This window comes from Nerophis ophidion, linkage group LG28 (assembly GCF_033978795.1).
Source record: "Nerophis ophidion isolate RoL-2023_Sa linkage group LG28, RoL_Noph_v1.0, whole genome shotgun sequence".
Taxonomy (NCBI): Eukaryota; Metazoa; Chordata; class Actinopteri; order Syngnathiformes; family Syngnathidae; genus Nerophis; species Nerophis ophidion.
The window spans coordinates 23,739,626-23,755,992 of NC_084638.1; the positions used below are offsets into that span (position 1 = coordinate 23,739,626).

The following is a 16,367-nucleotide window of genomic DNA, read 5'->3' on the forward strand; positions in this document are numbered from 1 at the left end:
CTCGGCAGAGTAACCGTGTAATACTCTTCCATATCAGTAGGTGGCAGCTGGTGGCTAACTGCTTTGTCCATCCATTCATTCGCTTTCTACCCCTTATTTTCACACACTAGGACCAATTTAGTGTTGCCAATCAACCTATACCCAGGTGCATGTCTTTGGAGGTGGGAGGAAGCCGGAGTACCCAGAATTGCTTTGTAGATGTCCGAAACAGCAGGAGGCAGTGTGCAGGTAAAAAGGTTTCTAATGTTTAAACCAAAAAAAAAAAAAAAAAAAGGTGAGTGCTCCTAAGAAAAGGCATTGAAGCTTAGGGAAGGCTATGCAGAACAAAACTAAAACTTAACTGGCTACAAAGAATGCTGGACGACAGCAAAGACTTGCTGTGGAGCAAAGACGTCTACAATCTACATCCGAATATGACAAGACAATCAACAATGTCCCCACAAAGAAAGATAAAAACAACTGAAATATTCTCGATTGCTAAAACTAAGTAGATGCGAGAAATATCTCTCAAAGGAAGACATGAAACTGCTCCAGGAAAATACCAAAAAAAAGAGAAAAAGACACTAAAATAGAAGCACAAGACAAGAACTTAAACGCTACACACAGGACAACAGCAAAACAACTCAAAATAAGTCACGGCGTGATGTGACAGATGGTGACAGTACACCTACTTTGAGACAAGAGCTATAGTGATGCATGCTTGGTTATGGTTTAAAGTCCATCCATCCATCCATTTTCTACTGCTTTTCCCTTTCGGGTTTAAAGAAATATCCAACAATTGCGACAACTTTTTACTGTCAACTGAGTTTTGTTTTTTAAAGGGGAACATTATCACCAGACCTATGTAAGCGTCAATATGTACCTTGATGGTGCAGAAAAAAGACCATGTATTTTTTTAACCGATTTCCAAACTCTATATGGGTGAATTTTGACGAATTAAAAGCCTTTCTATTATTTGCTCTCTTTAGTCAATCCGCCATTTTCTCAAACACATTATAAACATCGAGTCAAATCAGCTATGTTATTTTCTGTTTTTTCGACTGTTTTCCGTACCTTGGAGACATCATGCCTCGTCGGTGTGTTGTCAGAGGGTGTAACAACACGATCAGGGACGGATTCAAGTTGATTTACGTAGTGTGCATCAATTAGCACGGCATGCTAATCGATGCTAACATGCTATTTAGGCTAGCTGTATGTACATTTGTAGCTATATTTGCATCCAGCCTTTCTCTCCACCCACATTTAATGCCAAACAAACACTTACCAATCGACGGGTTTAAGTTGCTCCAGTGTCACAAGATGCGAAAGTCCCGATCGCTTGGTCTGCACAATTTACCGGCGATGCTATGGCAGACATGGCACAGAGATGTATGGATATCCTGCAGATGCATTTCCAACGATAAAGTCTACGAAATCACAAAGGTGAGTTTTGTTGATGTTATTGACTTATGTGCTAATCTGAACTATTTGGTCGCGGCATGACTGCCAGCTAATCGATGTTAACATGCTATTTAGGCCAGCTGTATGTACATTTGTAGCTATATTTGCATCCAGCGTTTCCCTCCACCCACATGTAATGCCAAACAAACACTTACCAATCGATGGATTTAAGTTGCTCCAGTGTCACAAGATGCGAAAGCAGATATGGCCGAATAGCGTCAAAAGCTAATCGCTAAATAGCTTCAGTTTCTTCTTCAATTTCATTTTCGCTATCTGCCTCCATACTCCAGGTATCCGTTTCAATGCATGCGTAATCTGTTGAATCGCTTAAGCTGCTGAAATCCGAGTCTGAATCCGAGCTAATGTTGCTATATCTTGCTGTGCTATCCGCCATTTTGTTTGTAATTGGCATCACTAAATGACGTCACAGCAAAATGGACGGTGGCTTCACAGATAGCGAAAATCAGGCACTTTAAAGACTTTTTAGGGGATATTCCATGGAGGGGAAATTTTTGAAAAAAACTTCGAAAAATAAAATAAGCCATTGGGAACTGATTTTTATTGGTTTTAACCCTTCTGAAATTGTGATAATGTTCCCCTTTAAGGATCTCTGCTGGTGGTGTGCCTCCAATTTTTTTCCAACGCAAAAAAAGTGCCTTGGCTCAAGAAAGGTTGAAAAACACTGTATTACATATTATTATCTTTTTGTATGTGCAAAAACAATATATATTCAGTGTCCATAACTGACAATTTTACTTTTACTTCTTGGCAATGCTCCTTCGCTCAGTAAACATATTTCATAGTATTGATTTTATGTGAATTATAATATTTAAAGCTAGCAAAAATGTGAGAATAAAGAAGTAAACAAACCTGTTCTGTGTAACACAACTTGATGTCTCTTGAAAACAGCGTCCGGTGGTTGTAGTTCCGCCTCGGTCTTTCTAACACTACAAATATTTCTTCAACTGCCGCAGTTAGTCGCTAATTCACCAGCACGTTCATCATTCGCACAAACTTTCACAAAATCACAAGACTTTACACTCACACTCGATCTCCGTTTTGCGGTGTTCGAGATCCTTCGCGGCTCTTTGTTAGCCGCTAACAAGCTAAGCTAACTAGCAAGTTAAATTAGCCTCAAAATACGCCTCGAATTCACCCTGACACGAATAATAATTAACATTGTTTGGTTAAACACACGATAGACGAATAAGTAAAAAGGTCGACAGGAAGAATTAACTGACTTAGATCACACACTCGGCTCCGTGCGTGAGTGTCTTTGTGTTCCTTTTTCTTCTTCCGGTTCAATGGCAGGTTGCAGTCATGGCTTGAAATGTGCACACCGCCCCCTACTGCACTGTAGTATATAGCATGTGCCGTTAAACAACGTTCATCAATTTCTCCCAATATTTAGTCCAAGTTAAAGTACCAATGATTGTCACAGACGCACGAGGTGTGGCGAAATTATTCAGGACTCGGGTTATGAGCTCAGTCAGTCAAGAGCAAATTTTTTTTCCATTTAAAAAAATTAAACTCAGCAGAGATATTGACAGTAAAAAGTTGTTCTTGTAATTGTTGGATTCAAACCATAACCAAGCATGCATCAATATAGCTCTTGTCTCGAAGAAGGTGTACTATAACCATCTGTCACATCACGCCGTGACTTATTTGAAGTGAGCAATCAGAAGTGTCAGGAGTGTGTAGAGAGAGGGTGATGTCGCCAGGCTGACTGCCTGGCAACTACAGGCTTAAGGCCTACTGACATGAGATTTTCTTATTTAAACGGGAATAGCAGGCCCATTCTATGTGTCATACTTGATCATTTCGCGATATTGCCATATTTTTGCTGAAAAGATTTAGTACTGAACATCGACAATAAAGTTGGCAACTTTTGGTCGCTAATAAAAAAGCCTTGCCTGTACCGGAAGTATGTGCGCGTGACGTCACGAGTTGCAGGGCTCCACACATATTCACATTGTTTTTAATGGGAGCCACCAGCTGTAAGAGCAATTCAGACCGAGAAAGCGACAATTTCCCCATTAATTTGAGCAAGGATGAAAGATTTGTGAATTAGGATATTGATAGTGAAGGACTAGAAAAGAAAAAAATAAATAAATAGCGACGGCTTCGGGCGGCGGCAGTGTGAGTGTTTCAGATGTAATTAGACACATTTACTAGGATAATTCAGGAAGATCCCTTATCTGCTTATTGTTTTAATAGTGTTTAGTGAGATTTTAAAGATTGTAAAGACATACCTCGAGGTCGGATGGCTGCGGTGAACACGCAGTGTCTCAGAGAGAAGCCGAGGAGCCAAGCTCACAGCTGCCTTTTTTGACATATCAGCTGCTGCAGGACGACAAATAATCCATTGATGTCTCCGGTAAGATATATATCACAATTTCCCCATCCAAAAACATGCTGGTTGACGTAGAGAAAACATGTTCGCTTGACCGCTCTGCTTCACAACAAACAAAGAAACACCGGCTGTGTCTCGGTGCTAAAGACAGCTGCAATACACCGCTTTCCACCAACAGCATTCTTCTTTATAGTCTCCATTATTAAATGAACAAATTGCAAAAGATTCAGCAATGCAGATGTCCAAAATACTGTGTAATTATCCGATTAAAGCAGACGACTTTTAGCTGTGTGTGTGTGCAGCGCTAATATGTCCTTACAGTCTGTGACGTCACGCGTACGCGTCATCATTCCCCGACGTTTCCAAGACGAAACTCCCGGGAAATTTAAAATTGCAATTTAGTAAACTAAAAAGGCCGTATTGGCATGTGTTGCAATGTTAATATTTCATCATTGATATATAAACTATCAGACTGCGTGGTGGCTAGTAGTGGCTTTCAGTAGGCCTTTAAATAGTGGCGCAGTGATTGACAGGTGCTTGAGTCCAAACAAATCAGGTGCGTGAGTCGTGAACACATAACAGGTGAAACTAATGTGTTGTCACGGTGACAAAACAAACAAGAGTGCACAATGAGTCCAAAACCAAACAGAACGTGACCACAAAACATGACAGGCGGCGAAAAAGACGTGCACCACAAAGCTCTTCTGCTGAAAATTGTTTGATTTCATCGTCGCTGAGAAGATCATCGATCAATCAATCAATCAATCAATCAATCAATCAATCATTCAATGTTTACTTCTATAGCCCTAAGATAGCGCTGACATTAGCCGTCGTGTTGTCAGCATGTTTCCCCCTCAAAAAGAAGTACAGCTCTGTGAATATCTATTGCCACACCATAATAATAAAAATACAACATTTAAATAAATCTTCATTTTGCCCCAACACATAGTCCAGGGGTCGGGAACCTTTTTGGCTGAGAGAGCCATGAAAGCCAAATATTTGAAAATGTATTTCCGTGAGAGCCATATCATATTTTTTAACATTGGATACAACTAAATGCGTGCATTTTGTAAGTAAAACCAAAATTTTAAGAGTATAATAAGTTTCCAATTATTTTTAACAACATTGTTATTTTTTGAACAGGTGCGGTTGAAACGGATGGATGGATTAAAATGCATAAGAATGTTTTATATTTTGAACGTTATTTTTAACATCGTGATTACCAACGGAATTATTCATTACTCTGTTGATCAAGCGATCCCTCAGAAAGCTGGCGTGCACATCACTTGTGCACGCCAGCTTTCCGAGACTCTTATTTTGTTAGCGCAGGCAGCCTGAAGCAGGGCTTTTATTGTGAAGAAAGGAAATGTGCAGTCGGCCTTTAGAGTTTTGACGGAAGGGACGGCGCGAAAGTCTGTTGAAATAAAAAGTGTTTCTCGCCTTCCTCTCTGTCATTTTTTCATAATAATGAACTGGCAGCAGCCAGCGTCATCTCACAAGACCCTCGGGTGCCGTGAATGTCAATCAAGCAAGCTACGGAATTTGCCGCCAATGTTTTTCTTGTAAAGTGTATGGAAGCTGGATGAATTAGATGCCAAAAACCAACCACTTTCATGTGGTATTGTACAGAAAGGACAACTTTTTTTCTCCTCCATTTGAAAATGTGGGCGTTATCATCATTACTGTCTGATTCCAATCAATGCAAGTCATCAGAATCAGGTAATACACCAACTTATATTCTTGTCTTCGTGAAAGAAAGACATCTATATGTGTTACACATGCTTGTATTATCATTAAACACATTTGACTTGTTTACAAAAATGTCTCTTTCATAAATAAATAAATATAAATGATATATATAAATGAGGTAGATCCCCTCGAGTTGGTCAATTGAAAAGTAGCTCGCCTGCAGAAAAAGTGTGGGCACCCCTGCTCTAGAGCCATAGGTTCCCTACCCTTGACATAGAACATGCTTAGAAAGTCTGTGATGTAGAGAAAACATAAAATTTGAAGCACAATGTAGCAAGGAATGATCAGCCATTTGGATTAGATCTTTAGTATCTTCATTGCAGAAGTTTTAGGGAAATGTCGGGTCCGCAGGGGGAGGAACAAACTGGCGTCGCTTATGCTAGTGCAGGGATGTCAAACTGGTCTTCATTGAGGGCCACATGGCAGTTATGGCTGCCATCAGAGGGCCGCTTGTAACTGTGAATGAATAATGTATGAATATGCCTATGGATTTTATTATTTATTTAAATTGTTTTAGTAGACTGTTGATTTTACAGTAAAAACTGTTAGGAACTCGCATGGCTGCCGTTATTGTGACCCCAAGATGCAGGAACCAGGAGAGCGAAGAGGTAAAATGAGATTTAACCTCATGCAACAGAAAAATGAAGCAGTCTTGCAACCAAAGGTTCCAAACATAGAGCGATCTTCGAGCACTGAGGAGTGCCTGAGACTAGGCATAAATAGAACATATGCTGATTGGCAGCAGGTGTGGGCCAGGTGCCAATCAACAGTAGGTGTGTGAACAAACAGTGCTCAGCGGAACAAGCAGGAAGTGGAGAGCAAAATAAGAGCACTGATATGAAGTAAATGCAAAAAGAAGGAAAAAAAACAGACATGAAGTGACATATCGTCAGAAAAAAACTTTACATTTAACATTTTTACTGTAAAATATAGTGGTGTTTTTTGTTTTTGAACATTTTACAGCAAATGGGGGCTTGTGCGGAAAAATCTGGCACCTTAGTTGCCAGAATTTTTCTGTTAAATTTACATAGTTTTTTTACAACATTATATTGTTAACGGAAACACAGAGCAAGTTATTGTTTTTTATTCTGGCAACTTAGTTGCCAGTTTTTCTACCGTTAAAGGGGAACATTATCACAATTTCAAAAGGGTTAAAAACAATAAAAATCAGTTCCCAGTGGCTTGTTGTATTTTTTGAAATTTTTTTCAAAATTTTACCGGTCTCTGAATATCCCTAAATAAAGCTTTAAAGTGCCTTATTTTCGACTCTCTGCGAAGACACTATCCATTTCCCTGTGACGTCATACAGTGCTGCCAATGTAAACAAAAAATGGGAATAGCACAGCAAGATATAGCGGCATTAGCTCGGATTCAAACTCGGATTTCAGCGACTTAAGCGATTCAACAGATTACGCATGTATTGAAACAGATGGTTGGAGTATGAAAATATTGAAGAAGAAACTGAAGCTATTGAGCGAATAGCTATTGATGCTCTTCATAGCCATAGCATGGCCGAATAGCTGCGTTAGCATCGCCGGTAAAATGTGCGGACCAAACGATCAGGACTTTCGCGTCTTTTGACACTGGAGCAACTTAAATCCGTCGATTGGTAAGTGTTTTTTTCGCATTAAAAGTGGGTGAAAGGAAACTTAATATAGTTGCAAATGCTTCTGCAGGTTATCCATACATCTCTGTGCCATGTCTGCTTTAGCACCGCCGGTAAATAGCATGTTAGCATCGATTAGCTGGCAGTCAACATCAACAAAACTCACCTTTGTGATTTCGTTGACTATCGTTGCAAATGCATCTGCAGGTTATCCATACATCTCTGTGCCATGTCTGCTTTAGCACCGCCGGTAAATAGCATGTTAGCATCGATTAGCTGGCAGTCAACATCAACAAAACTCACCTTTGTGATTTCGTTGACTATCGTTGCAAATGCATCTGCAGGTTATCCATACATCTCTGGGCCATGTCTGCTTTAGCACCGCCGGTCAAATGTGGAGACACTCCAGCACATTCAATGGGGGTCTGGCGGCAGATTTCTTGCCAGTGGTGCAACTTGAATCCCTCCCTGTTAGTGTTGTTACACCCTCCGACAACACACCGACGAGGCATGATGTCTCCGAGGTTCCAAAAAATAGTCAAAAAAAACGAAAATATCAGAGCTGAGACCCGGTGTTTGTAATGTGTTGAAAATGAAAATGGTGGGTGTGTTACCTCGGCGACGTCACATTCTGACGCCATCACCTCCAGAGCGATAAACAGAAAGGCGTTTAATTCACCAAAATTCACCCGTTTAGAGTTCGGAAATCGGTTAAAAAATAGATGGTCTTTTTTCTGCACCATCAAGGTATATATTGACGCTTGCATAGGTCTGGTGATAATGTTCCCCTTTAAAACAAATGTACCGTCTTTCCATTCACATTAATACACTGTTAAAAACAAGAACCGTAGATTTTACAGTCAAAAACTGGCAGTTCAATCACCAGAATGTTAACGCAAAAAACAGTATTCGTTTTTTTCAATTTACAGGAATATGCTGTAAAGAACACCTAAAAATGTATTGTCATTTTTATTGATTTGATGGGTAGTTTGCTGTGAAATCAGCAGTCAAGCAGATATTTAAGTATTTGTTTTTATTTAGACAAAAATGTTTGGAAAGTATGATATTACACTGGGTGAGATGGCGACTTGTCCAGGGTGTACCTCGCCTTCCGCCCGATTGTAGCTGAGATAGGCGCCAGCGCCCACCGAGACCCCAATAAAGGGAATAAGTGGTAGAAAAAGGAAGGATGGATATTACACTGTAATACTTGTTGGAATATTGGATACTATTAAAGTTAATAAGGTACGCAATTTGAAGCAGAGCATGCAGTTTTTCGGTCAAATTGAAAAAAATGATTTACATTAAGTGAGAAAATATGAAGTCCTTTATTGACACATATCACTTCCAGGTGTTTGCAGGCCAGATATAATGATGTCACGCGGGCTTTGAGTTTGACACCTGTGCGCTTGCGCTAGTGCCTAGTGACCCTTTGATTGATTGATTGAAACTTTTATTAGTAGATTGCACGGTACAGTACATATTCTGCACAATTGACCACTAAATGGTAACACCACAATAAGTTTTTCAACTTGTTTAAGTCGGGGTCCACGTTAATCAATTCATGGTAGCATAATAGAGCATTTTATGTTCCAAAACCGTAAAAGCTAGTATCATTTGTCCATCTTTATTGCTTCCATTTTGAATATTTTAATTGGTATTGTTAGATCCATTTTTTTATTCACAAAATAATCCAACTACCACAAAAAAAATGTCTGTTAAGAGCCTACTGAAACCCACTTCTACCGACTGATGTATATAAACTGATAGTTTATATATCAATGATGAAATATTAACATTGCAACACATGCAAACACGGCCGGTTTAGTTTACTAAATTGCAATTTTAAATTTCGCGCTGCAGTATCATGCTAAAACGTCACGGTATGACGACGCGTGCGCGTGACGTCACACATTGTAGAGGACATTTTGGTCCACCACCGTTCACAACTATAAGTCATCTCTTTTCATGGCATAATTCCAAAGTATTCTGGACATCTGTGTTGCTGAATCTTTAGCAATTTGTTCAATTAATAATGGAGACGTCAAAGAAGAAAGATGTAGGTAGGAAGCTGTGTATTGCGGCCGCCTTTAGCAACACAAACACACCCGGTGTTTCCTTGTTTACATTCCCGAAAGATGACGTTGAAGCTTTACTATGGATCCAGAGCGGTCCCTGGCAGGTTTCGGTGAGAAAATGGTGGTAATAAGTCGGCTCTTACCGTAGACATGAGCTGAGAGCTTGCGTTGTTCCTCCTGCAGCTGTCAAAGAGGCAGCTGCGGACTCTCTTGCCTCCTCCCACCGGCCGCCCCCGACCGTTGGAAGCTTCCAACGTGGAGGAAGCATCGGTTGCTTTCGCCTTGTCGAGAAACGTGGCTTCCCTCGAAGACACTGGTGGTCACCATATAATCTCACTAAAACACCAGTAACACACTAAGCAGATAAGGGATTTTCCAGAAATATCCTAGTATATTTGTCTAATAATATAGAATCGCTCCGCCGTCTATTTTTTTTTTTTTTTTAGTCCTTCACTCTAACTTTCCTCATCCACGAATCTTTCATCCTCGCTCAAATTAATGGGGAAACTGTCGCTTTCTCGGTCCGAATCGCTCTCGCTGCTGGTGGCCATGATTGTAAACAATGTTAAGATGTGAGGAGCTCCACAACCCGTGACGTCACGTGCACATAGTCTGCTACTTCCGGTAAAGGCAAGGCTTTTTTATTAGCAACCAAAAGTTGCAAACTTTATCGTCGGTGTTCTTCACTAAAACCTTTCAGCAAAAATATGGCAATTTAGCAAAATGATCAAGTATGACACATAGAATGGACCTGCTATCCCCGTTTAAATAAGAAAATCTCATTTCAGTAGGCTTTTAATGACATTGAACACAGCATCTTTGTTATAGCCTATGTTTCCATGGGAACGAGGTATGGTATGTTCTCCTTTATTACCCCCTAGCCAGACAGAGGAGCTAAATTCAACCCTTATTCTGTGTAGTCATGAACCTCCATATTGACAGTCTCGAACCAGACCGTGTCAAAATCAAAAATTCGTCGGCACTCCCAAGCGCAATGTTTCAAACGAAAACACATCAAAACCTAAGACTACAAACAAACCAGTACAATAACCGTTGTCTGTTTCTTTTATTGGAATGAAGTGGTAGATGCATATCGACAAGCTTGTGCTACGCACACAGCCATGTGACACAGGTGGTGACGTTAAAGTCGACTGTTTTGAAGTCTCAAAAGTTGTTAAAATCCTGCAGCTTCATTTGCTGCTGCTGTTGTTTTCTCACCGGCACATGTGTGTTTGTTGAGCTGGTACTGATAAAAGAACCTTTCGTCACACACACTGCAGCGGTACACTTTCTCTCCTGTGTGTTTCCTCATGTGTCTCTTCAAATATTGACTCCGTGTGTAACTCACCCCGCAGACCGAGCAGGTGTAAGGTTTGTCCCCAGTGTGTAGTCTCATGTGTACTTTCAAATATTGATTTTGCACAAAACCTATACCGCATATTGAACAGGAAAAGGGTTTTTCCACGGTGTGTATTTTTGCATGTGCCGTCAAGCGCACTTTGTCAGAGAATCGCTTGCCACACACCGAGCACAAGAACGGTTTCTCTCCCGTGTGGCTTGTCATGTGTTTTTTCAAGTACGAGTCCCGTATAAAGTCCATGCCGCAGACTGAACAGGTGAAAGGTTTTTCTCCGGTGTGTATCCTCATGTGTATCTTTAAATATTCCCTCCGTACAAAACCTTTACCGCAGATCGAACAAGGGAACGGCTTCTCCATGGTGTGTTTTCTCAAGTGCACGTTCAAATGTGCGGTCTGAGAGAACGTTTTACCGCAAACTGAGCACATGAAGGGTTTGTCCCCGGTGTGCGTTCTCATGTGTGTCTGCAAACAGTGACTCGCTACAAAACCTTTACCGCAGACTGAACAGGAGAAGGGTTTCTCTCCTGAGTGTATTCTCGCGTGTGCCATCAAATGTGACTTCCAGAGGAATCTTTTCGAGCAAACTGAACACTCGAGTGTTTTCTCCGCGTGATATCGCATGTGTTTATTTAGATTTGTCTCTGTGACAAAAGTGTTGTCACAGTGAGAACATTTAAAGTGTCTTTTGTCAATGTGACATGTCTTATCTTTAGAGTCTTCATCATCAGTGTCAGTAAAGTGTGACGAGTCGTCACTCTCTGATAGTGGAGCTAAGAGCTTGTCTGCTTGTGATCCTCCAGCTACTTTTGTCGTGTGTTGTGTTGAGCTGCTGCTCGTAAGCTCCGCCTCTCTCTTCTCCTCACTTTCACCTTTGACCTCATTACCTTCACTCTTCACAATGACAACAATCACTGGGAACTCCTCCAGTCCTTCAAAGCGATCCGCATCCTGACTGATGCTGCGGTCCTCATCTTCACCTTTAATACGGGGGGGCTGCGGCTGCTCTTCTTCCACCCTGGAGCCCCACCCCTGCGGCTCAGAGGGAAGATGTCGGACTACTGCTGGACACAAAAACAAAAGCGTGCTTATAGAGCACAGATCACACAGTGATATATCCCTAACAACAGGGTATCAAGTCAAGTTACTCAGTAGTAATTATCGCTGTGTTACCACCAAACTACGTATTTGGTGAGCACACGAGTAAAGCAGCCATTGGTAACAATCCGTTTTTAATGTGGTTAAGAAGAACTATGAGCTCTGAGAGATAACACTCTTGGGCCATATTTTCTTAGGAGATTTTGAAGACACTATCTTACAGGGGAACATTATCACAATTTCAAAAGGGTTAAAAACAATAAAAATCAGTTCCCAGTGGCTTGTTGTATTTTTTGAAGTTTTTTTCAAAATTTTACCGGTCCCGGAATATCCCTAAATAAAGCTTTAAAGTGCCTTATTTTCGCTATCTTCGAAACCACTATCCATTTCCCTGTGACGTCACACAGTGCTGCCAATGTAAACAAACAATGGGAATACCACAGCAAGATATAGCGACATTAGCTCGGATTCAGACTCGGATTTCAGCGACTTAAGCGATTCAACAGATTACGCATGTATTGAAACAGATGGTTGGAGTATGAAAGTATTGAAGAAGAAACTGAAGCTATGGAGCGAATAGCTATTGACGCTATTCATAGCCATAGCATGGCCGAATAGCTGCGTTAGCATTGCCGGTAAAATGTGCGGACCAAACGATCAGGACTTTCGCATCTTTTGACACTGGAGCAACTTAAATCCTTCGATTGGTGTTTTTTTCGCATTAAATGTGGGTGGAAGGAAACGTAATATAGTTGCAAATGCATCTACAGGTCATCCATACATCTCTGTTCCATTTCTGCTTCAGCACCGCCGGTAAATAGCATGTTAGCATCGATTAGCGTAGCATGTTAGCATCGATTAGCTGGCAGTCAACATCAACAAAACTCACCTTTGTGATTTAGTTGACTATCGTTGCAAATGCTTCTGCAGGTTATCCATACATCTCTGTGCCATGTCTGCTTTAGCATCGCCGGTCAAATGTGGAGACACTCTGGCACATTCAATGGGGGTCTGGCGGCAGACACTTTGGCATTTTCGGGCCAGTAATGCAACTTGAATCCCTCCCTGTTAGTGTTGTTACACCCTCCGACAACACACCGACGAGGCATGATGTCTCCAAGGTTCCAAAAAATAGTCAAAAAACCGGAAAATAACAGAGCTGAGACCCGGTGTTTGTAATGTGTTGAAAATGAAAATGGCGGGTGTGTTACCTCGGCGACGTCACATTCTGACGTCATCGCCTCCAGCGCGATAAACAGAAAGGCGTTTAATTCGCCAAAATTCACACATTTAGAGTTCGGAAATCGGTTAAAAAAATATATGGTCTTTTTTCCGCACATTCAAGGTATATATTGATGCTTACATAGGTCTGGTGATAATGTTCCTCTTTAAAAAAGCCTTAGGACAATGGAGACGAGGACAAGGGAAAAAAAGACATAGGCCTATGCAACCAAGCATCTTTTCGTGTCGTTCTGGCCAGGTGTGGGTCCTAACCGGCTGTCAAAATGTGCCAACTTCTCGGATTACATCCTCAGCCATCTATTTTCCAGGTGAGAGGCATGATTTTATGATCTTCAATAACCTTCTTAGGGGCAGGGAAGCAAGTAAACAGCAGACCACTCGATGATGTAGACATAGGGACACACGATAGTAGTGAAGTGAATTATATTTATATAGCGCTTTTCTCTAGTGACTCAAAGCGCTTTTACATAGTGAAACCCAATATCTAAGTTATATTTAAACCAGTGTGGGTGGCACTGGGAGCAGGTGGGTAAAGGGTCTTGCCCAAGGACACGACGGCAGTGACTAGGATGGCGGAAGCGGGGATCGAACCTGGCACGGCCGCTCTACCACCTGAGCTATACCGCCCCAAGTAATCACGTCACCCCTATAAATAGTTTGTCTGCATTAGCGCTTGTATTAACAATATCACTAATACATCGTCAATATTCAAGTCAAAACATTTAAATAGTTGCCGCTTTTTGAATGATTATTTATCGGACTTTTTGGACAGAGTTTTGTTTACTATATTCAATATTTACAATGCATTAAAAAAAATCCCTCTGTTGTCATGTCTTCCATAATGATTGTGAAGGATATTCCAAAAATGGTGTAGGGCATTTTTCGGAGGTCTCAAGAAGGTAAGAAATACAAGAATGTGTGTGGGCGTGTTCTGTCAGCCTCCTTTTTCAGCTTTCAGCTTACCATTTTTATGTTTGCATAGTATGTATATATTATTAATGTTGTAAATACAAATCTTTATGTATCCAGAAAGGGTGGTCCTAAAGAGGTAAGCTTTTTTCAGCGGTCACAAGAAGGTAAGAAGTAAGAGAATGTGTGTGGGCGTGTTCTGTCAGCCTCTTTTTTAAGTTTTTGGCTTACCTTTTTTATGTTTGAATAGTATGTATATATTAATTATTGTTGTAAATATAAATCTTTATGTATCCAGAAAGGGTGGTCCTAAAGAGGTACGCGTCTTTCAGCGGTCGCAAGAAGGTAAGAAGTACAAGAATGTGTGTGGGCGTGTTCTGTCGGCCTCCTTTTTTAGCTTTCAGCTTACCTTTTTTATGTTTGCATAGTACGTATCTATTCATAATGTTGTAAATACAAATCTTTATATATCTAGATAGGGTGGTCCTAGGGAGGTAGGCATTTTTCGGAGGTCTCAAGAAGGTAAAAAATACAAGAATGCGTGTAGGCGTGTTCTGTCAGCCTCCTTTTTTAGTTTTCAGCTTACCTTTTTATGTTTGCATAGTATGTATATATTAATGTATATATTATTAATGTTGTAAATACCAGTCTTTATATATTTAGAAAGGGTGGTCCTAAAGAGGTAGGGCATTTTTCGGAGGTCTCAAGAAGGTAAGAAATACAAGAATGTGTGTGGGCGTGTTCTGTCAGCCTCCTTTTTTAGTTTTCAGCTTACCTTTTTTATGTTTGCATAGTATGTATATTTTATTAATGTTGTAAATACAAATCTTTATATATCTAGATAGGGTGGTTCTAAAGAGGTAGGGAATTTTTCAGAGGACTCAAGAAGGTAAGAAATACAAAAATGTGTGTGGGCGTGTTCTGTCAGCCTCCTTTTTCAGCTTACGTTTTTTATGTTTGCATAGTATGTATATATTAATGTTTATATTATCATTATTGTAAATATAAATCTTTATATATGTAGAAAGGGTGGTCCTAAAGAGGTAGGCATTTTTCTGAGGTCTCAAGAAGGTAAGAAATACAAGAATGTGTGTGTTCTGTCAGCCTCCCGGGTGAAGAGAAGGCCAGAGAGAGTTCCTTTGATAAAGAAGGTAAAAGAAAAGGAGCAAAAAGGCGGGAGAGTGTGCAGCAAAGTACAAAAGGGGCCATTCACTCCCCAGCTGCGGCCCCCACCTTTTAGCTGATAAAGGCACGCGGACTTAATTACATTTCTTTCCTTGTTTGTGTGTGCACGCCGACCACGGCCTTGGGGAATTCAGATTAGAAAAAAAAAGGAAGACGGAAGGCGCCTGTGTGACTCCACAGCCCAAACTCCTCCATGTTCCAACCGATAAGTGTGTTTGTGATGATTTATCCATGCCTTGAACACTCATACACCCCCATACCATCATCTTTTCTTCTCTGTTCCGCAGGACACAACAACATCCACAGTCTCCAAAAACTATTTTAAATGTGGACTCGTCAGACCACAGAACACTTTCCCACTTTGCATCAGTTCATCCTAGATTAGCTCATGCCCAGTGAAGCCAGCAACATTTCTGGGTGTTGTTGATAAATGGCTTTCGCTTTGCATAGTAGAGTTTTAACTTGCACCTACAGATGAAGCGACAAACCGTGGTTACTGACAGTGGTTTTCTGAAGTGTTCCTGAGGTTGGTGATTTCCTTTACACATTGATGTCGCTTTTTGATGTAGTACTGCCTGAGGGGTCGAAGGTCCGTAATATCATTGCTTACGTGCTGTGGTATTCTCCAGATTCTCTAAACCTTTTGATGATATTACAGACCTACGATGGTGAAACCCTAAATTCCTTGCAATAGCTCGTTGAGAAATGTTGTTGTTAAACTGTTGGACAATTTGCTCACGCATTTGTTGACAAAGTGGTGACCCTCGCCCCATCCTTGTTTGTGAATGACTGAGCATTTCATGTAAGCTGCTTTTATACCCAATAATGGCTCCCACCGGTTCCCAATTAGCCTGTTCACCTGTGGGATGTTCCAAATAAGTGTTTGATGAGCATTCCTCAACTTTTTCAGTCTTTTTTGCCACTTGTGCCAGCTTTTTGAGTCATGTTGCAGCCATCACATTCCAAATGAGTTTGCAAGAGTGAACAAATGTGTCAGCAAACTGTTGAAACAACATTTCTCAACAAGCTACTGCAAGGAATTTAGGGATTTCACCATCTACAGTCCGTAATATCATCAAAAGGTTAGAAAAACTGGAGAATACCACTTCATATAAGCAATGATATTACGGACCTTCGACCCCTCAGGCGGTACTGTATCAAAAAGCGCCATCAGTGTGTAAAGGATATCACCACATGGCTCAGGAACAGTTGAGAAAACCACTGTCAGTAACTACAGTTTGTTGCTACATCTGTAAGTGCATGTTAAAACTCTACAGTCCAAAGCAAAAGCCATTTATCAACAACAGCCAGAAATGTTACTGGCTTCGCTGCGCACAAGCTCATCTAAGA

The 16,367-nt window shown here is 40.8% G+C and overlaps 1 protein-coding gene across 13 annotated transcripts in view; it reads right to left on the reverse strand.

Annotated features, from left to right (window-relative positions):
- Positions 1-16,367, reverse strand: part of LOC133545528 (oocyte zinc finger protein XlCOF6.1-like) — a 36,359-nt gene that overhangs the window by 9,606 nt on the left and 10,386 nt on the right. For 2 of the 13 annotated variants that reach the window (XM_061891186.1, XM_061891184.1), the window contains one exon: positions 10,274-11,647. The exons of 1 other annotated variant lie outside the window; for it this stretch is intronic. In XM_061891186.1, the coding sequence (XP_061747170.1) occupies positions 10,401-11,647 (1,247 nt within the window). In that variant the 3' untranslated portion in view covers positions 10,274-10,400. Of the gene's footprint in view, positions 1-1,264; positions 1,407-1,595; positions 2,250-2,310; positions 3,014-3,692; positions 3,784-10,273; positions 11,648-16,367 lie in introns of those variants that run through there. 10 more of the 13 variants (XM_061891188.1, XM_061891185.1, XM_061891192.1 and 7 more) reach the window with 9 other exon arrangements.